Source organism: Syngnathoides biaculeatus, chromosome 2, assembly GCF_019802595.1.
Source record: "Syngnathoides biaculeatus isolate LvHL_M chromosome 2, ASM1980259v1, whole genome shotgun sequence".
In the NCBI taxonomy this organism is placed as follows: Eukaryota; Metazoa; Chordata; class Actinopteri; order Syngnathiformes; family Syngnathidae; genus Syngnathoides; species Syngnathoides biaculeatus.
The window spans coordinates 14,530,720-14,551,900 of NC_084641.1; the positions used below are offsets into that span (position 1 = coordinate 14,530,720).

The 21,181-nt window shown below is 42.2% G+C and overlaps 1 protein-coding gene across 9 annotated transcripts in view; it reads left to right on the top strand.

Annotated features, from left to right (window-relative positions):
• Window positions 1–3,291: 3,291 nt before the first annotated feature.
• Window positions 3,292–21,181, top strand: part of espn (espin) — a 46,533-nt gene continuing 28,643 nt past the window's right edge. For all 9 annotated transcript variants that reach the window (XM_061835331.1, XM_061835341.1, XM_061835312.1 and 6 more), the window contains exons 1-5: window positions 3,292–3,943; window positions 4,786–4,979; window positions 15,569–15,755; window positions 17,870–18,052; window positions 18,561–18,692. In XM_061835331.1, coding sequence (XP_061691315.1) covers window positions 3,644–3,943; window positions 4,786–4,979; window positions 15,569–15,755; window positions 17,870–18,052; window positions 18,561–18,692 — 996 coding nt within the window. In that variant the 5' untranslated portion in view covers window positions 3,292–3,643. The remainder of the gene's footprint in view (window positions 3,944–4,785; window positions 4,980–15,568; window positions 15,756–17,869; window positions 18,053–18,560; window positions 18,693–21,181) is intronic.

A 21,181-nucleotide genomic window follows, 5' to 3' on the forward strand; every position in this document is an offset into this window, starting at 1 on the left:
TTCAGAGGTCATGGGTTTGAGCAAGGCACTGGCCATCCTGTGCGGAGTTTGCACTCACTGCCCATGTAAGCTTCCTCCACATACTCCAGCTTCCTCCCACATTGCAAATCTGTGCATTTTAGGTTCACTGATATGGAAGTAAGTAAGTGCCACCAGGATTTGAATTTCAAATGCCAAAGAAAACAGGATTTGAATTTGAAATGCAAAGTGATCACATTTTCAATAATTGTATTTCGGTGTAACTTTTCAATGTTAACAATTCAACTAGCTACAATTCGCTGTCTAAAATTCACCATCTGTGCCACCAGGCAGGGTTACTTCAGGTCAGAACCGAACACCCAGCCAATCGCAGTTACGTTTTTTTTAGTCACGTGACGACACATCCTATGAAAGCATAACTGGATTGGCTGGGTGTTCGGTTCTGACCTCAAGTAACTCTGCTTGGTGGCACAGACGATGAATTTTGGAAAGAGAATTGTAGCCAATTGATTTTCAGACACTGAATTGTAGCAACTATTGAAAATGTGATTGCTTTGGATTTCAAATTCAAATCCGGTTTTCTGTGGCATTTCAAATTAAAATCTGGTGGCACTTATTTTCTTCCATACACTGAAGACTCTAAATTGTCCGTAGGTGTGAATGTGATCATAAATGATTGTCTGTATGTGCGCTGCAATTGTTTGATGTGGACCCCCCACCCCCTTGCTTGAAGGCACCTGAAAGACGCTGCAGAACACCTATGACATCGCATTTATGACAAGTGTTTCCTAAGCAGGAGTGCGTCACGGGGGACAACCCCCCCCCCCCCCATGAAAAAAAAATCACAAAAAATATCAAAATTCGGTGGCACGGTGGAGCAGATGTTTACCGTTGGCCTCACAGTTCTGGGGAATGGGGTTCAAATCCCAGCCTTTGTGTTGAGTTTGGATGTTCTTCCCGTGATTGTGTGAGTTTTCTCCACGCACTCTAGTTTCCTCCCACATCCCAAAAAGATGCAACTTGAGGTGTAATTATGACTGTGTTTGTCTATGTGTGCCCTGCAATTGGCTGGCAACCAGTTCAGAGTGTACCCTGCCTTATGCCCGATGACAGCTGGGATTAATTATTTAAACAGCGACCCTCGTGAGGATAAGCGTCTCAGACAATGGATCAATGGATGGATGCCAAAATTCAAATAACAAGGAATTTATCAACATTCTCTCAGGACACACTGGTGTACCATGACATGTTGGTTGGGAATCACTGATTTATGCTGAGTTGAAAGATATAGAGTGTAATAGCAAAGGAAAGGAAAGTAGAGCTTTGGGCTCACACTTTTGACGACCAGGGTTCAAATCCCAGCCCTGCCTGTGTGGAGTTTGCATGTTCTCTGGATGCGAGTGTGGGTTTTCTCCGGGCACTCCGGTTTCCTTCCACATTCCAAAAACATGCATTAATTGGAGACATTTAATTGCCCATTGTGATTGTGAGTAAAAGCCAAAAAAAAAAAAAAATAGAGAGGAAACATCCAAGTTGATGCATTCATTCAAAAAAAGAAAAACTATTCATGGGGGATTGGGACAGGGCCTGTTGCAAAATTCACAGATAATTGATTACTATCAGCTATATTTGTATAGCCTTTAATTGTGGCATTTTAAAGGTTTTTACAGGCCCACAGTCGACAAAGACTAACAAAATCTCCGGAACCAACCTTCCCCATCCACCAAGAAATAACTTTAAACCCCATTTGGGGAGAAAGGAAGCAACCTTGACCACAGATGGAGGGATCGCCCTTTCAAAATGACTAGGTTCCAATGGATGGCAAGTGGGCACATAGTATGGTGCTGTACAATGTTACATTACGGTGGCATAAGAGTCCATTTAAAGAGTTGAAGCGCCCCAAGTAAAAGCCTCAAGAAAATAATCCTGCCTCAGGAAATGGCCCAGGCAGTTGGGTGCAGCAGAATCCTCCACAACAATGCCTCTGGGGAAGTGGTCTCCCTCAGATGTTATCCCAGGTGGACTGTGCAGAATCCAAACTGCAACAGCCTCAGATTCGGTCACTGTCACTTGGACTCCTCTCCAAAAAGGAGAGAAAGGGGGGGGGGGGAGGAGAAGCTGTAATCAAAAAGGCCTGCTTGCATTTTAACTAATGCCAGAGTGCAAAAATTAAATTCTTAAATTAAAATTAAAATTAAAGCCTTAATACGCTGCAGTGCAGAAGGTAAGCGCACTGGTCCGCATCGCCGACAAGCGAAAGTCGTTGATCGGCGGTTGTTAATAGCAAGCGGGGGGCGTAACCTCAGAATGGCAGCCGTGCCCTTCGTAAGACTGCCCCAGGGCAGCTGTGATCACAGAGGTACCTTACAACCTCTAAGGTGTGATTGTGGAGTGAATGAATAATGTATGCACTTGGAAATCATCATTGAGTACCTTGTAAATCGTGATATACTGCAAGTGGTACGCATTATTGTTTGGTCAGGACTTTGAACTTTCTATTGTGGTAGCGGCTCTTATATCCGCACGTAGGGAATTCGAGAGTACTGGGGCCTGAAAAGAGAATGCTCTAAAGATTCCAGACTTAGTTTTGTATCTTGGAATTACCAAAAGACCAGCATGTCGCAAACACATGTTTCGAGACGGAACATACGGTACCACTTAGTCAGCTGACAGGATGGTGCTAAGCCATGTAGTAATTTTTTGAGTAAATAACAGAACCTTAAAATTGCATCTGAAATGGACCGTGATCCAAAGCGAGTTGGTTACAACGGGAGTAATATGATGGGATTTGCTCGTCAAAAGTCTTATTGCACTTTTCTGTAAGCAATCATTTTTCAACCCCGAAATTGTTGCATAATTGATTTACTGGCCAAAACAGGGATCGTCCCTCTCTCCCTTCCCAAACAATTCTGACAAGGAATTGAACTGAATGGAAATAAATGAATCAACGAATAGTTTCATTCGAGGGATGTGAACCACTAGTATGCGTGGGGGGCACTGTAGTTGTGTTGCTGTGAGAAAGTGATCGACACAGTTAGCAGTACTCCACCGGAAAAACCAACGACTTTACGTCCATACTACAATACAACCAACTGGATTTCCAAAGCAATCTACCCAACACTGCGTGTGATGTTGCATGTTTCTTTTTCCTCCAAACGAGACCATAGTTTAGTGTCAGAATATGGGGCTGTTTGCAGGGCTTTTAAGCGCAACAATGTGCGCACTGGCCCTTTAACTTGTGAGCCGATTTTCAGAGCGCAACCGCCTATAACAGGCTCAGCGATCCTCCCCCTGATGGATTATTTACCAGCCTCTCAGTCCCATGTCGCCATCTGCCAGAAGAGGAAAAATATTCCAAAGCACATGATACGACTTAGTTGTTGGAAAACAAACTGGCTTGAGGAATAAATGACATTGAAATAGTGTCGTGCATAACAGGTGCGCTCCTATCCTGCAGGAAGACGCCCGCTGGAGAGCAGGTGAACTTTCTAACTTGGCAACACTACTAATAGTGGACTGACTGGAATGGCTCCGGAGACTAATTGAGTGGTAAATGCGATGAGGGCTTTCCAAATGCCGAGGTTGTAAGACGTCGGACTCAAGTGCAACGGGGGAAGGAAGTGGTCAGTAGAGGCCGGTGGTCGTCGTGCAGCTTGCGGCAGACATGGTCGTCGAGGGGGAGCGGACGCTGCTGGCCGCAAGGCAGGGTGACGTGCAAACACTCAAAGCGGAGTTTGCGTCAAAGGGGCTCACCAGAGACGTGAAGGATGCGCTGGGGGCCTCCCCGGTGCACCACGCAGCCCGGGCGGGCAAGCTGGCTTGCTTGCGCTTCCTGGTGGAAGAGGCCGGGCTGCCGGGTCACTGCCTGGCCCACAACGGAGCGAGCCCGGCGCACGACGCCGCAGCTACCGGCAACCTGGCGTGTTTACAGTGGCTGCTGACCCAGGGTGGATGTCGGCCAGAGGTGAGTAGCTGTCTACTGGAACCAATGGGGGCTCCTTTGTAATTTTCACGCGCGTTGCGCAGAACCGTCCTGAGGTCGATCAACTCTGAGTGGAAAAGTGTTAGACTGACGTCGTGGCCGCGTTTACTGTGGACTGATTGGAGTTGGAATTTTGTACCACCACACCCATAGATTCTGGCCCAGCCGACAAATTAAGGTCTACAAGTAGACTGCCTTGCCACTAACAGCCTAATCCATTTTTTTTGTTTTGTTTTGTTTTGTTTATCAAACTCACTAAATAACATTTTTGAAAAGGACTTTTCTCATATTTTTAAAACCATTTTAAAGTCTCCATAGTCGCACGTTTTCATGTATGGTGATGTGACAAAGTTGGAATGGCAAAATGAACAGTCATTGCAAACCTACCAGTATAGTTTAATATTTAGTTAATAATGGATGATAATTAACAATAATATGCTGGTAAATCAGATGTGAGTTACATCCATGTGTTTAGCTTGCTATTTAGAAATTTGAGTTGTATTCATGTTGTCTTCCTATTGAATGTATTGTCAACCTGACAGAGCATCTATTTCAACATATAGTACTTATAACATATTTAGATATTGCACCTGTTGCATTATCTGACAGTCATTTTCATTTACAGTCTGTGCACACAGAGCAAAATGTTTTATTCTGCGATTATCTAAAGGGATTTATGACTTATCGTGGTGGGATTTTCGCGTTAATGTCTGGCTTTTCATCTCATTTGTGGTTATTCCCCTTATTCAAGGGGGTGCTTTACAGCGCTTGCACGTTTGGGACGTTGAAAACCCACTAGCGCTGCCACTATGTTTTGGTTCCAGGACAAAGACAGTTCTGGCGCCACCATTCTCCACCTGGCCTCCCGCTTCAGTCATCATGAGATCACAGACTGGCTCCTCAAGAGTGGGGAGGTGGACCCCGGGACCGCCACTGACACAGGCGCCCTCGCTGTCCACTATGCTGCTGCCAAAGGAGACCTGTCCTCGCTCCGACTGTTACTGGGGCACAGCCCAAAGTAAGAACAACACGACAAGTTGTGTTTCTGCATGGGTTGTTTAGACTTCTTGTGAGGCTTTTCAAAACAGCTGCTGTCAATGTAACTTTGGTGGATAGTGAGATAATTCTTCGGTGTCATGTCCCATATGGATTCTTGTGCAGGATTTTACTTTGATTACAAATCGCTTGAGCATATTTTCCAAAAGAACATAAAAGCCAAATCTAAAAATAATTGATCTTGTGCTCATGCTAAGCATGTTCAGACTGTTATGATGCATTGTTTTAACAGGACAAAAGTGTTTGTAAAATTTGGATGTCGGGGTATGTTTTTTTCCATCCCCAGATTAATCCAAATGGCTTTATAGTGTTTTGAAATCATCACTTCATGTGTTCAGACTACTCCAACAGGTGTTCAGCCACAGTAGGAAGACAAAGTATGTGAACCCATTGGAATTTCTTACAATTCTACATAATTTGGTCTTAAAATGTTCTCTGATTTTTATGTCAATCACAATAATAAGATAATAGCCTGTTTAAACTAGTATCACACAAACATTTATAGGTTTTCCTATTTTTAACCCTATGAAAAATAACCGTGAGGAAAAACTAAATGAACCTTTCGGCTACGGATTCTCCACGAGCCGATCACTTAGGTGTTAGACAACCTTGAGTCCCATCAATGAGTCAATATTGAAGGTGCTCCTCTCAAAATGCTAAAGCTCCTCTGGCCACTAGAAAAAAAACACCAGTTTAGGATTGTTGGTTGTCAAGAGGCATCGTCTGATGTGTACCACACGTGCTGCAAAAGAGCTTGCAGAAGTACAGTGTCTCTAAATGTCTTGATGTTCATCAATCGATGGTGAGACAAGATGGTTTAGCACTGTTGTTTAAAAGTGAATGGATGGACCAGTACTTATTCTATTCTTATACTTATACTTCTTCTTCCGTACCTATTCTTCCAGAAGTCAGCTCCAAACTGTTGTGTCTCACAGTATGTGTTATGGGACAGTTATGAACACTAACTGGCGCTTCCATATGAAAGTGGCATCCTTCAACCGAACATATCCCATACATCCGGTGGCTAGAACTCTAAATGGCAAGCTAATGTTATAGCGTGGATTTTGGGGCAAGGACAAGCATTCAGGAATGTGTGAGTGCACCTGCCGAGACGACTCAAACTTAGGTAAACAAAGTCATTTTCGACTGGAAATGTGTATCAATCATTAACCCGTTCTGATTTACTAGAGAGTTGCCTGTTCAGTTTTACAGTACTTGGCATTTAGGCTTGAAAGCCTGTACTACTTGACCTCAAATGAACACGACCGAGTCTTTAAAGGGGAAATCCAGTGCTTTGCATGAACAGTGTATCCAATAGGTCATGTAATATGTACCCTATTTTGACAATGTGACGTTAAATCTTCTCTCATTTAATAGTGTTTTGAGATGATTTTTATTGACGATTACGAATTTTAAGGGGCGCTGCCATTTTCGCAGTCACGTGACCTACGTGCGCGGATGTGACGTGTATTGTGCAGCAACATGTAATCATGTAATCGAGCGTTTGGAACGGCACGGTACATGTCACATACGTGACTCGCGAAAATGGCAGCGCCCTGAAAATTCGTAATTGTTGATTAAAAACCTTCTCAAAACACTATTAAATGAGGGAAGATTTAACATCACATTGTCAAAATAGGGTATATATTACATGACCTATTGGATACAATGTTCATGCAAACCACTGGAGTTCCCCTTTAATTTTTTGACGTTGCAGGCATAAAAACAATACAGTCTTTAGAAACATAGTCCTGATGTGTTTGTGCCTGTTTAGTGGACATTTTCTTGTTGACATTTTTGTGCCTGTTACTGTTACGGCAGTGTCCTCTTTTAGCAGGATCAAAATTTTTCATTTATGTTGCAGACAGATGTTAGTTTTTTTATGGAAAGCAAAAGATCGTATTTGCTGAGAATAGTTGGTCAAAGTCAGAGGTAAGAATAATTTTTGGCTGTTTTTCAAATATATTGAAGATTGGTGGAGAAATTAGCAAATATTCACAGCCAGTGACGGCTTTAGAAGTCATATATCCATGTTTTCTGGGAGGGCTGGCAGTGAATACGTTTTAATACACATACATTGCCTTCGATGGGAATGTTGCCTCCACCACACCCAGTTATTTATCTTGTGTATATAATAAAATTATTGTTATCTGTATATCATTAAAGTGCCTGCAATGCTTTGGGTGAACCATGACAGCATTTATTTATTTATTTTTTAGAAAGCTTGCATGTTAAAAGTCTGGCTCGCTGGCAGTAAATTATATTACGTTTGACACATTAAAAAACTGCAAACACTGTGGGCAAATGTGTTGAGAAACAATCTGGCTTTTTATTTTTAATTATTTCTGCTGTATGGAGCTTTATTTCAATAATATGAATAAATTGTCGTCTTTTTATTTAAACCTGTTTTATTTTTGTTTTGTCCATTGTTGCCCCCAGTGAAAGCAGGACAATATATATTTTAATACTGGTCTGGAAAATATCCATTTACTTTTTACCTCCTGATTTAAGTACTTTTATAAATGTACAGTACTTTAACTTAAGGGAATGGCTCCCACAATTCCCCTTTTACGAGAGAAGTTTTTTGCACAAGTATCAGTACTTTTACGTAACAGATTACAACAGAACTTTTGAAACTGCAGTTTTTCATGTTGCAAACACGTAGTACAGCTGAGTGTTGCAGGCTACAGTGGGGGGGGGGGGGGTGGAGACACTTAGAAGAAGCCTGAAGTACACCTTGAAGTGTTCTTCAAGTAAGTGTAGCTTAGCAAACAGTGATAAATATAGCAAGCTTGAGCCTGGCAGCCTTCTGACTCTGTGGTGAATGCAGCACAAAACAAGTGTGGTGAGAAAGCCCCTTCACATTTACACGTCACTAATACTTTTAATTCAAACAGCCTTAACTTTGAAAACAAATGCTCATATGTATGGTGATCATTTAATGAGTCCACTTTAGCAACGTAACTTCCTGTGTATATTCTTCTCCCATTTTTATGGCTTTCACCCCAAAATATATACCCATAGGAAATTATATATTCTGACTGGATATTCTTTGTTGAGAGGTATGTTGAAGTCAAGCCTGGGCCTGTCTACTTTTGGAATACGTAGTTTTAAAAAAAAATAAGGCCAAAGAAAAACAAAAAGCAGTTAAAAACGGAAGACATGGCGATAGTCAGGTTGATATTAGCTAAACGTCGGTCTTGCAAGTATGCCGAGGAACCTACAAAATACGTTGCTCTCCCACATGATGGTGGTTTAAGCTTCAAAGTTTTGTGTACATTTATACGTTCATTTTCCCTGACAAATATGCCCCATTACACTTCAGAGATTCCGCTTTGAAGTGGTTTTCAAACAAGGTCACATGGCGGTTTCAAAACTATTTATTAATTAGTAATAGTCAATGTCTGTTAATCAATCTATGCCAGCCAGCAGAATAATTATACTAAGTCCTCCTCAATAGATGGCAGAAGGTACTATGAAGTTGTGTATCCACCCATTACCATTCACACAACAGAATGAGTCATGACTTCCTGTGCATATATTAGCTCTGTCCTCATTTAAGCAGGTCCAGATTTCATCCTCAGTCAGTAAATATATAAACTGAGTCAAGTTCATCATTATTTTGGTATAAAGACTTTTTGAGATTTTTTTTTTGTTTGGTGGTGCGGTGTGAGATTTTTCAAATGTAAAATTAGTGTCTTGGCTTATTAAAGATTGTGTAACACTGGTCTTTCGGGTCCAATGAAGAGTAATTTTTGCAAAGGGGTCAATTCTAAATCCATTAGTGCATGGTGGGTGAACGCTATTTAGCACGGGCCAATTGCTTGTGGCATCGGTTCGAAATGAAGTGAATTTTAAAATTGAGACTGGAAAAAGAACGTGCTAGACACAGAACTGGAGTCACTGTGTGTTGACTTCTTGTAGAAAAGAAAAACGACTCACAAAACTTCCTCGAAGGATTAAGCAACATAGTTTCTTTAAAGTAGTCAAATTTCCCTTCCATCGATGCTCAAAGAGAACTCTAAACTTATGTGGTGCATTCTGAGTCAACTGTGCGGTAATTAGCAAACAAGTCAGGGCTTTTGCAAAAACAACAGTGAATAAGCTTTGGGGCTCACGCTGTCGAATGTACTTTATAGTCTGGCACTGGTCAGGCGCAAGCTGAACTTTGCTTTTTGGATTCCAGTTTTGCAATCTAAATACTAAAATCTTGTTAAAGGAAAAAACACCCGCTTAGAGGTTTAGTTCATTACCAACGTGCTACTTATGTAACTAACATATCCAGAAATATTATCACATGCACAACTTGGACAAGTGTTAAGAGTAGACATGTCACAATCTCTCTTTCAGTTCATCCCGAAGGTGTTTGATGGAGTTGAAGTTTTACACCGGTAAATCCAACCTTGTCTGTGTGGATCAATACATTTGTCCGCATAGTGTACATTTTGTGCATTGTATCTAAATTACCTGACCCATCTGCACTGTGTATAATTAATATCAGAATTTGGCTGTGTCATCGTAAAGCGATTGCCACTTGATGACTACTGTCCCTAATCAGTGGTGAGTCAGACGTGATGGTGGTTTCCGGAGATAGCACGAAACTCAACGATTGCCATGGACACGGCTGCCACATTAGGGAGGCTGTGCTGTCGGTTATAACCAACAAATCTCAGCACAGAGTTACAATCACAGACACACACAAAAAAAAACAAAAAACCGCTATTCACACAGTTAACACATCCCAATCAGTGCTCAGGTCATTTGGGGTTCAGCAGGATTCGAGTTGTGACACAGACACGCCCATTTTAGTCAGCCTATTACAAAAGACCAGAGCCTTTTGGTTTTGGCAAGCGAGAGGTGATTTGGAAAAGAAACAAAGCCCCTGTATTTGCCCTGTTGCTACAAAGACGGAACAAATAGCACAGATAGGACTACCGATACATGAGCAATTATCTGAAAATTTTAGGTATATAGTGTTGGACTATGAATCTATGATAAGGTACTCTAAATATCAGTGATATATCCCAAGTTGGAATCAGGAGGTTATTAAATGTTTCAGGAAACACGCTAATAATTGCTGCATGTTCCGCATGTACACATTGTTGACTACTCCGAATCCGTGATGAGTTGCTACTTCTAATATGCAGAAATAGGAATTTGATGACACAGGACACTTCCTTGACGTGATTCAGCATTGTACATTGTATGCGTTGTATGTTGCGCATGCTTAAAATGCAGCAGATCCAATATTTTCTAAGGGCACAGCAAGGTAGGTGCATAGCTGCTGAAAACTTAATGAGGACCAGGGACACGTAGCTCCCTGATAGCCGGGGCCCCATTCACTCTCTCCCCCCTCCACCCCCGCCCGTCCCTGCTGTTTGTCACCATCTCCACAGCGACACACAGTAGCGCCAACCAGCGATAAGCTAATGAGGAAAACAAATACGTTTGAATAGCCGAAGCTCCACTGGCCAATAGCATTGTTTGCGATGGAACTTTGTAGCAGGGAGATAAGCATTTTTGTTTCAGGATTTATTACAACCACCAAATTTGTATCCGAGAGTTTTAAGGGGCAATTGGATGGCTCAGGTTTGTTGTTGCTGAGAAATTGCAAGGATAACATATGACCCCTGTGTTACATCATCAGTTTAGTCCCCGGCATCGTAATGACAGAATAAGAAATCGCTGGGCTAATAGTGCATACCATTTGTTTCCTCGTGCTTGAATTTGACATTGAGTTTCGTTGAAAGAGAGCCAGATCATCATTGGCTTGCTTTATATTTTCAGCACAATACGAACAACTGAACGTTAACACTTTAACCGAGTGGATGACATTATCATAGAGCTCACTTGAAAGGAAAGGGGGGCGGGGTCTAACTATTGCTTCATCCCAGACTTTTGTAGACTGCCAAAATTATAATGCCTATCTATTATTACAGTTGTCATTTTAAGATTTTGTTCTCTCTAAGGAAATAGCTTCATCTGTCAGTAATTTAGTACTGCACAATCCTCCCTACTCACTATTTGAATGATTACCTGCAAGGGTAATGAGAATCAATCATTAGCTATTTCAGCTAAGTGCAGAGACAAGATGTGTTGTTTTGATGGCCATTTATTGGAGAGATGGTTTGTTAGCGGAATTACACTCGAAAAAAAATATACACACAACGTGGAGAGATGGCCCAAGTGCCTGTTAAATTAGGGTGGAAATCTGGGTGGAAACGTTCACTTTTTTGCCATTTAAGTCGTTCCCGGTGGTCCAAAATCTACACACATGCAATTAAACTATGTATTTAATTTATTTTTATCAACTTGAAAGGAGCCAGCTAACTAACTAAGGAAAGGACAACCCAACACAAATCCAGCACTTAGAGAAATTCTTTTTGTTTTCACTTATCCATCCATCTTCTGAGCGGCTTATCCTCACAAGGGTAACGGGAGAGCTGGAGCATATCCCAGCTAACTTCAGGTGAAAGGCGGACTACACCCTGAACTGGTCATCAGTTAGTCTGCGTTTGACATTCCAGTTAATGCACATCCATCGCACTATACTTGAAGCGTGTGTGCAGGTTTTACAACATAACATCAAACGCCTTGCGTTCTGCTGAGGAAATTCTGTTTGTCAGTCGAACAGGCTTTCACAGCCAAAGTATTTTGACAGAAAGTGGAAGAATATGATTCCAGGTATAATGGATACAGTATTCCTTGATGTGTTCATATTCACATTGAGTTGCATGCTAAAAAATTTAAATTCGAGTGAAGAGTGACTTTCATAGTGACATTTTGTAGCTCTGGCTGTCTGCGTAGCTTTTGGAGCAGATGCTGCAGGCACTTGCATCGACTGTATGTCATATATGTATCTCAAATGATTACAAAGTATACTTAAAATCAACCAGTCGGGTTGGAACTTCCCTGGGGTAGAGGAGATGTAACACTGAATTCAATTGGTGTCTTGTTCACCTTTCAACCCTCATGAATTAAAGCCGGCTGGATCACAGGCTGTGAGGCTACTGATAGCCGTTGTGCACAAAAGCGATAGTGTAATCTGTCTTGGGTTGAGGCACATTTTAGAATGTCTCCAAAGATAGAGCCTTAGCCACATAAATAGTGTAATTTCCATATGGAGATATACAATACAAGTCTAATGTAATTTCTCTTCTTAAATGCTTTAGCTACAGGATTAGCAGCAAAGCGCTCTACTATTTAGACAAGTGAAGCCGTTCGGTAAGTAAATGATGCCCTATCAATTGAAAAAAAAAAAAAGCATTCATGTGATGACAATTCCTCAGAAAGTTACCAAGATAAATGACTCCGTAGCAGTTCAGTAAAGAGATACATGTACACGCTTCAGAATGTGTTCTCTCCTTTTGAGTTGGCCCTTGTGGGCCGTCGTCACACAAGGCTAGCTTCTTTCTCAGCACTTTGAAATCCACACCTGCTCAAAGGCACTTCCTTGATGGTGAGCGTTAAAGTCATTGCACTGTGGAGCAAAAGGTCGCCAATGTCTTATTGGAATATTACTGATCATACTCACTGTGTAAATCCCTTTCATAAGAATTAAGGATTTTCATATAAAGACATATGTAAATTCAAGATGTTTTTCTCTTTGTCAGATCTTCTTACGCAAATATTTTTGTTACTCATAATTAAATTGATGACAGAATAGCCCAATGCTTCGTTTTATTATTGGAATATCTTTTAACATTGACCTAAAAAACTAAACACACTAATCATAAGCAGCCTTGTGTGTTGCATTTAGACCGGACATACGCTTATGTATATGTATCTTTAATGTAGTGTCCTTTAGTCAGTGGTGTATTGGCATTGGCCTAACCTCCTATTAAGGGAAAGCTTGGCTGGGTCAGGTTCGTCTCGGCAGGATTGGTGCCGCGCCTTTCTTTCTTTCTTTCTTTCTTTCTTTTTTTTTTTTTCCACCTTGTCTGCAGCTATGCATCACATACTCGGGCCACCGTCACCAATGCTAAACCTTCATTAAGCACAAAGCCAGTCTGGCAAAGCCACTGGAGTTGTAATCCTCTTAGTAGACTCCTTGCTCATTTGTCAGTGTCCAGATAAAGCACAACCTTATAGGATTTAGTGGGGAAGTGCCTGGTCACTCCCTGACCTCTCCATGCGGGACAAGGAGAGATAGATAAATGCTATGGGATTTTTCTCGGAATGCCTTGGCTCAGGGCATTGTGAAAAGGTGGGCGGAGGGTGGGGGGGTTGAAGCATCAATGATGGCTGCTGCAAAATACAGTCAATTTGGCCATTGCCCCGTTGTCTGGACATGAGACGCTCACACTTTATTGGTGAGTGCAGTGAAAGCAACAGTTTGAAAATGTTCCATCGCTGTTGATGAATGAAGAGTTCACTCATGTCGGGGGATTATGACTATCCAAAGAGGGTTGCGCTAAAATCTAATGAAAAGAATGTGGTGTCATTAATGACTTAACCCACTCAAGTGTTCGATGCATACTCACAAGTTTCCGACTGTATGTTTTCACAGGCTTTGTTTGAAAGGTTTTGCATTGTCATTTGAATACCAAACTCTTCACAGATTCTTGGTAGTAGGCCTTAAGATGATTGCTGACACAAGACATGGAAAGCGACCGTATGCCTGGATGTAAAATGACATCCTCACATTGTCGTTGTTGGATGAGCTGGGTGTTGTCTCAAATCAAACAAAGCCATGGAGCAGTTTCTGTTTACAATGACGGCAACATTAGATCATGATCTATTGGAGGCTTTAGCATAATGACAAAGGTATAAGGGACCCTAGCGATAAGGAAGCACGATGTGGTGGTGCAAACGTACTTGACTTTACATGACTTGCACTATTATGATGTCTGAAAAGAAAAAGTACAAACTTCTTATTGCCAAAACTGTGTCGGAAAGACAATCACTGTTAAAGCTGCCCACCAGTCCAGTACTCCTCGTAAAATGACAGATCTACTCTATTAAAGTGTGTGTGAGCAAATACTTTGAATAGCTTAAAGGGCCACTGTTATTAATGGAAAAAAAAAAGGCAGCCAATTTGGGCCCATGCGTTGTTTCACCACAAAACATGATTTTGACGTATACAGCTTTTTGTAACTCCCGCCATGAAAATCCTCTCTAGGCATTTGTTCTCAAGAAGAAACACGAAGTGACGCAAAAGGACAGAACCGCCCCCAAGTGGACTCGTTTGTTTCCATTAGTTTTACCCCCGGGAAGGTACCTCGTGGTTCCTTCGTGTTAGCCAAGATGCCGGCTCGTTGCATTGCTGGACACTCAGGAGGATTGATTTCCCCTTCATAAGTTTGCAAGAGACCCGGTTCGTCGTGAAAAATGGATTGCACGGGTCCAGAGGATGAGAGCTTTGTGGGTTCCAAATCACAGGTTCGTGTGTATACAGCTACTAAAAAAAATAATAGTTTGGGTCGCACCACATAATCTATCTCTCATAACGTAACAAAAGATCCGCGTACGAAATGTGTCGATGTGCGCGTCTGGCTGCTACGTCGCTTCGCCAGCGAAGGCTGCGCTTCGGGCTCGCGGACGGCGACGGCTCTGAAGAACGCAGTCGACAATGCCTCATTCTGCTGCGTGCGACGACAACGAAGTAAAGCGCCCTGCCTCAACGGTGTTTTTCATCGCGTACTGTGGCGGCTATGAACAACCCCCTAAAGCAGCACGGCTCAGCTCCATTATCAGCCACCACGGCGCCGAAAATGAGCTGATGCGCCGCGTTTGCCTGTCACGGCTTCAGCGAAGGCTGCGTGTTGGGCTTGCGGAGGGCGGCGGCTCTGAAAAGCGCAGCCGACAATGCCTTACTCAGCCGCGTGTGGCAACAACGCAGTAAAGCACCCCGGCTCGACGGTGTTGTTCATTGAGTACTGCTATGGCTATGAACAACCCCCTAAAGCAGCACGGCGCGGCTCTGTGATAAGCCGCCTCGGCACCGAAAATGAGCCACACCGGCCGGCTGCGATGAGCCGTGATGGCTCATCTCTGCCGCGGAAGTGGATCGGACGGGGAGGCGGTTTGGCCGTAATCGCATATCATCTAAATATGGCTCGAAACAATAGGGTAATATTGCCCCGGTAACTTCACTCAGTTGTGTGATGTTCTCTTCTTCGAAAAGAGCTTCCGAGTCAGAAGGGGCGTGTTTGTCTCCCATAGTGGGGTGCACCGCGTGTTCTCATTGGAAAATGTCCGGGTGTCATCATGGACAGAGGATGCAGCCAATATGGCGACCACTTGGATGTCGTAGAATGACACTTCTGCAACTTTGTGCATGGATGACGCACTCTCCACTCACGTTTATTTTTTCGTATAGACATTGAAGTGAATATTGTTTTATGTATTCTTCATTACAATATCTATTTTAGAATGTTTATAGGGATGACACTTGACCTTTAATGAAAGAGTTAGGCCTGTATTCAAATAAACTTTGTTTCTGTCCAAGGGAAAAGAGAACAGGCTGCAAGATACGTTTCATCCGCCAGCTTTACGATTTGGCCTGCATAAATCTTTATTGAACTTCCTCTTTCTTTGTTCCCGCTGTAGTTTTATCAACTCCCAAACTAAAAATGGTGCCACACCACTCTACCTGGCTTGCCAGGAGGGCCATCTGGAGGTCATCCAGTACCTGGTCAAGGACTGTGGAGCTGATCCACTCATCAGAGCCAATGATGGGATGACACCCCTGCATGCTGCTTCCCAAATGGGCCACAACACAGTCATTGTCTGGCTGGTACGTACGCAAGGATAGAATCATCTTGTAAACAAACCAAGATATTTACATATATGTACTGTACTCTGAGTTACAAATTATGATGCAAATGATCTTTTTCCTCTGCTTTTAGATAGAAAATTAGAGTTCATATAATATAATTACTGTAATTTCCGGCCTACGAGCCACGACTTTTTTTCACACGCTTTAAATGCGGTGATGCGGCGCTAGCGTTAGCGCACCTGGTTATAAGCCTCGGTACACAGAAAGAGTTTAACGCGAGCGTCAGCGCAGCGCTAGCATTAAACTCTTTCTGTGTACCGAGGCTTATATCCAGTTGCGCTCTATTGGCTGGGAATTACGGTAATCAAAAGCTATTTCAGTCAAAAACACCTTAACAAGTTACATTTTTACACAGGACCCTATTTTTTTCTCCTTTCTTTCTTTCTTTCTTTGTGATTTTCTGCATGAACTTCTTTGCAAATGTTAGAATGACTTCTGAAAACTGCTTTTTGGGATGTGAATTACCTCCCACCCTCCTCCTAAATCTATAGTTTGAGGATACTCCGAAGCTTCTCAACAGGGCTAAAGTCAGGGAAGTCTAGGAGCCACACTTTGAGAGTGTGATGGTCTGAGTGCTTCCCCGTGCTGAAAAGTCCCTTTGTGATTAACGCGCATGCGTTACTAACAGGGGAACTCTGGGTACATAGTGGGCGGTTACTGGGAAATCCTCCGCTCTCATATTTCCCCTCCTTCTACATAAAGTGAGCTAACATACGTTATATTAAGAATAGCGATGGAAATATGTTGACTGGTGCCAGTTGTTTGCTAAGTAGATGGAAAGAATAATTTGAGAAGCTAATGACTGAAGAGAATGGGAGAGAAGGTAGGGTTGAAGAGGCAAGCATGAATGGCCAGGAAGTGGCAATGATTAGTAAGGGGGAAGTTAGAAAGGCACTGAACAGAATGAAAAATGGAAAGACAGTTGGTCCTGATGACATACCAGTGGGACCCCTAACGGGACAAGCCAAAAGGAAAAGGAGAAGAAGATGCACATTAATCACAAGAAGACTTTTCAGCACGGGGAGCGCTCAGACCATCACAGAGAGAAATCAACAAAATATGCAATTAAAACACAGAGATACTGTTGATGCCTGTGACAATGTTATGCCACCTAAGAGAATGTACTAACTAAAAACTACTAGACAGTATAGCATTGCCAGCCAAACGGAGCACCCGGCAAAAACCTACATAGGCACGAAGAGAACATACAAACTCCTCACAGGCGATGCTGGATTTAAACCCGGGCCCACAGAAGTGTGAGGCAGACGTGCTAAACAGTTGTCCACCTTATCACCACGTCACACATAATATAACAAATGTTGCAGCCTCGTTGGGACATGGTGGCCATCTACCAATTGTCCACAACGCCAACCAAGGTTACACGGCACTCAACAGTGAATAATCTCATGCTGCTAGGAATTGCTCTGCTTCATTCGCTGCTTTGGGATAAAGGAGACAAACACATAGGGCCCATCCTTCCCTGGTCTCAACCGTGTTGAGAATTTTTGAGGCATCTTCAACTTAAAGATTTGAGACTTGGGGTGTTTTACATCCAAACAGCAGCTCTGGGAGGCTATTCTCACATCCTCCAAAGCAATCAAGTAGACCATGACAAGATTAATGAGTGTCAGAATTGGGAAGCTGCAATCAAATAAGGATTCTTTTAAGTAGTAACAGTTTGTTTGAACTAGCTCACAATGTCATCAAAAATGGTTTCCTAACGCTTCAAATTCAACAAATTTAGTATTTTCAGATTTGTGTAATAATTTGGAACTGTGCGGAATATTTTTTTTTTTTTTAAATTCATTGAGAAGTGTGTTCAAAACCATTCCAGTTTTCTTCTCACAGTGGATAGCTTGAAAAGTAGGCTGATTGTCATTTGCACCCACCGCTTAGGAAAATCAGAGAAAAATGTATTTTGCATAATAATATGGAGCACAGTGTATTGCTAGAGCCACGTCTCAATTTCACTCATTATTCGATGAGAAAATTTAGTCAGTCTCGTCTGGTGTCTTTCTTAAGCAACTTCGAATTGTTAACATTTTAAAACAAGACTGCAAGTGTTTCTACAGATGAGTTTCACTGAGATTAGCCTGATGGACAAGGACGGCGACGGGGCCACAGCTATGCACTTTGCAGCCAGTCGTGGTCACGCAAAAGTTCTCAGCTGGTTACTGCTACACGGTGGTGAGATAGTCACCGACAACTGGGGAGGGACGCCACTTCATGACGCCGCGGAGACCGGCGAACTAGAGGTGAGGACTTCTGTTACTTTTCCTCATGAAATAAATCGGTGCCTTCCAATTGCTGTATGATTAAAAAGTTAAAAACAAGGTCACATTTCTGGTGATCACTCCATTTGACACTCTAGCTTCCATTTTTCACACATTGCTTTCTTCTGTGATGAATACATTGGATCTCGCTATTTTTTTTTTTTTTTATCCCTGTCTGATCAGTCAAATGTATACATAATCACTTGCATCGTGTATTTAATCAGTCATGTATTTACTTTAACACAGTGAAACCTCTGAGGTTGACCAATTTGATTGTATTTAGGAATAATTTCAATAGAAAATCATTGACATTGTTTGACAACCTTTATAAACTTTAGAGGCAGATCATATTTAAGTTTAACTTTTTTTCAGCATACAATATAAAATAAATACCGTATAGCTAAAATAAATCTGCCCACACAGTGGATTGATGAAGGATTGCTGAGGGCATGTTCACCTCCTGTGTTGGATACTTTTCATTCCTCCTCAGTGCTGTCAGATTCTGGTAGTCAACGGGGTGGATCTCGGCATCAGGGACCAGGATGGCTTCACAGGAGCTGACCTCGCTGAATACAACGGACACTTCCAGTGTGCTAAGTATTTGCGCACTGTCGAAAACATGGTGAGGACTAACCTTTTGTGACTTTGGGATTCAAACATGGAAAAGTTCTGAGTGAGGAAAGTGCATAAAGGCTCCATCACACCATGACGTTCTGGTCAACGTCCTCTGAACATTTCAATCGTTCTATTTTTCAGCGTTTTCAAACGCGGATGACACATGTGGCATGTGATTAACGTGTGTCTAATGCATGACTTAACGTGTGTCTAACGCACAAAAAACGCGTAACAGCGACCAAATAAGATACCCCTAAAAACCATTAGTGTGTGCAAACGCGTCATTGGGGCGCGACGAGCGATTTGTCAACGTAAGACGAGTGTGTTGAGCGTGTGACCAATGGGTGAATAACGACAGAAAAGCGTTTTGCTGGCGTGTAATTTTTACAGTGGAACCGGCACGAAAACGTTGGAAAGTTCATAGTCACTTCAGTTGTTGTCGTGAGTTAGAACAGTGAGCATCATGCCGCCGAGAAGAAAAAAAAATTAGGGCGCGAACTTCAACAACTAGCGCTGCTAGTAAGAAAGCTAGGCCTCTTTCATCATGAGCAATGTGTTTGGAGGAAAAACAACAGCAGGAGGAGGAGCACGTCCGGGAAGAAAACGAACTGCTGCTTTCTGCATCTTCCATAGTAGGTGCTCTCTACTGTAGCTTAATATTAAATGGACCTTGCTTACAAAGCATCGGTTCATATACCCACTTGCATGGAAGTTCGGGAAACGCTCGAATGACGCTCAATGGACACCAAACAACGTTCGTTTCACTTTGGTTACACGCTGTGTGCGCTTGGGGATTGTTCAGCGGTCGTTGACAGGTCGCCAGTGAGTCGTTCACTGCAAAGCAAACGATTAAGTAACAACCAAGTAAAGCTAGAGTTACGACTGACTAACGATAGGCAAACGCGTGCAACGCTCGGCGAACCTTAGTAAAACGTTCCACGGATGTTCTTAAACGTTCTGCAGCGTTTAAAATTAAACGCTGGTCTCGGTGAGAACTTTTGCGCTTGTTCAAAACTTTTTGTCCGGACCGGCGTTCTCCGCCGATTCCCAGCGATCATTGACGTTCACTGGCATGGAAACAACGCTACTCTGGAGCTATCCCGGCGACCATGGGCAACTACCAACGTTTCCTCAAACGCTGGCCAGGACGTCATGGTGTGACGGGGCCATAACATCTTTACAGATGTGTGATTTAATCTGGTGCTTTGAATGATATGTCATGTAAACATTGAATCCTTTCTGTATATATGATGCAATGTTTTAGATAGTTAATTCATCCTTTTCCAAGCAGGAATTATATCTATTTTACGTAATACGTGATTCAAGATGAGCTGAGGACAAAGTTAAAGGTAGATAACCAATATTCATAATGTATATACAGTAGAGAAGGGCTCCATATTAAGGCAAAAAAAAAGTTTGCTTATTTGATGTGCACAAACATTATTTTCTGAAGCCCTTGACCTAAGCTTACATCCTCACTTCTAGTAGTAAGATGTGTCACATTAGGGCTGTTAAAAGGTAGGCTATAAGTGAGTTCAACTGCATTTTAATACACTTTCATATATATATACACACACACAGTATGTGCTACACATATATACAAATGTTTAACGCTTTTTCAACTTTGACATGATCCAATGAGGAATTAATAATCCAAATGATTCAAATATTTAGTAGCCTTTGGGTTCTGACGTGCCATACGCCACAGTAAATTGGATTTGTTCTTGAAACAACGCCAGGTCTAGCATTCCCAATCCAGTATTCATAAAGTGTTTGTGCATTGTCAACACTAATTGGGCCAATGGGAGTTTTGCACATATAGATTGCAACAAGGCAACACTCATTTAGGACAGTTGCTATGAAAAGCACAGATGCAAAATTCCATTTTCAGTCAGATTAGGTATTGTCATATTTGTCTTATTATGCTCGCAGTTGCCACAACCGATATGTTACAAATCACCACAAATAGTTCAAGTCTGATACAGTATGCACACCAGTGTCAAAATGTAGCTACAAAACACACGTCACCACAGTGCAAGTATAAACACTTGAGTACTGAAACCCCCAAGTGGCCAGTACAATAATCACTCTTCTTTAATCAGGTGTTGGAAACATGTTCACCATCTTGTTCTCGGTCCTCTCGGTCCCATTGGGGACATTCAGCAAAAACTGTGTGTCATGCGGGAAAAGCGACGGGCCTCAGAGCCTCTCTGATCAGATTGTTAGCTGTTTTACTAGTGTGCAGTAATTGAATTGAATCTAGGAAATCATTTGAAAACTATCACTGCAATGTATTTGAAATAAAACAATAGAGGTTAGATTTTCATATTAAAATGCAAATTAAATCAAATATGGCCTTTACCATTTAGGAATCAACCAATTTATGCATGCGTACAATTGAATGATAATAGCCAGTCACAGTCGGTCAGAAAAACCTCTGGACAGGAAGTTGAATCGTCATATGTCTGCATTCAAGACAGCAAAGCTTCTTTTGCA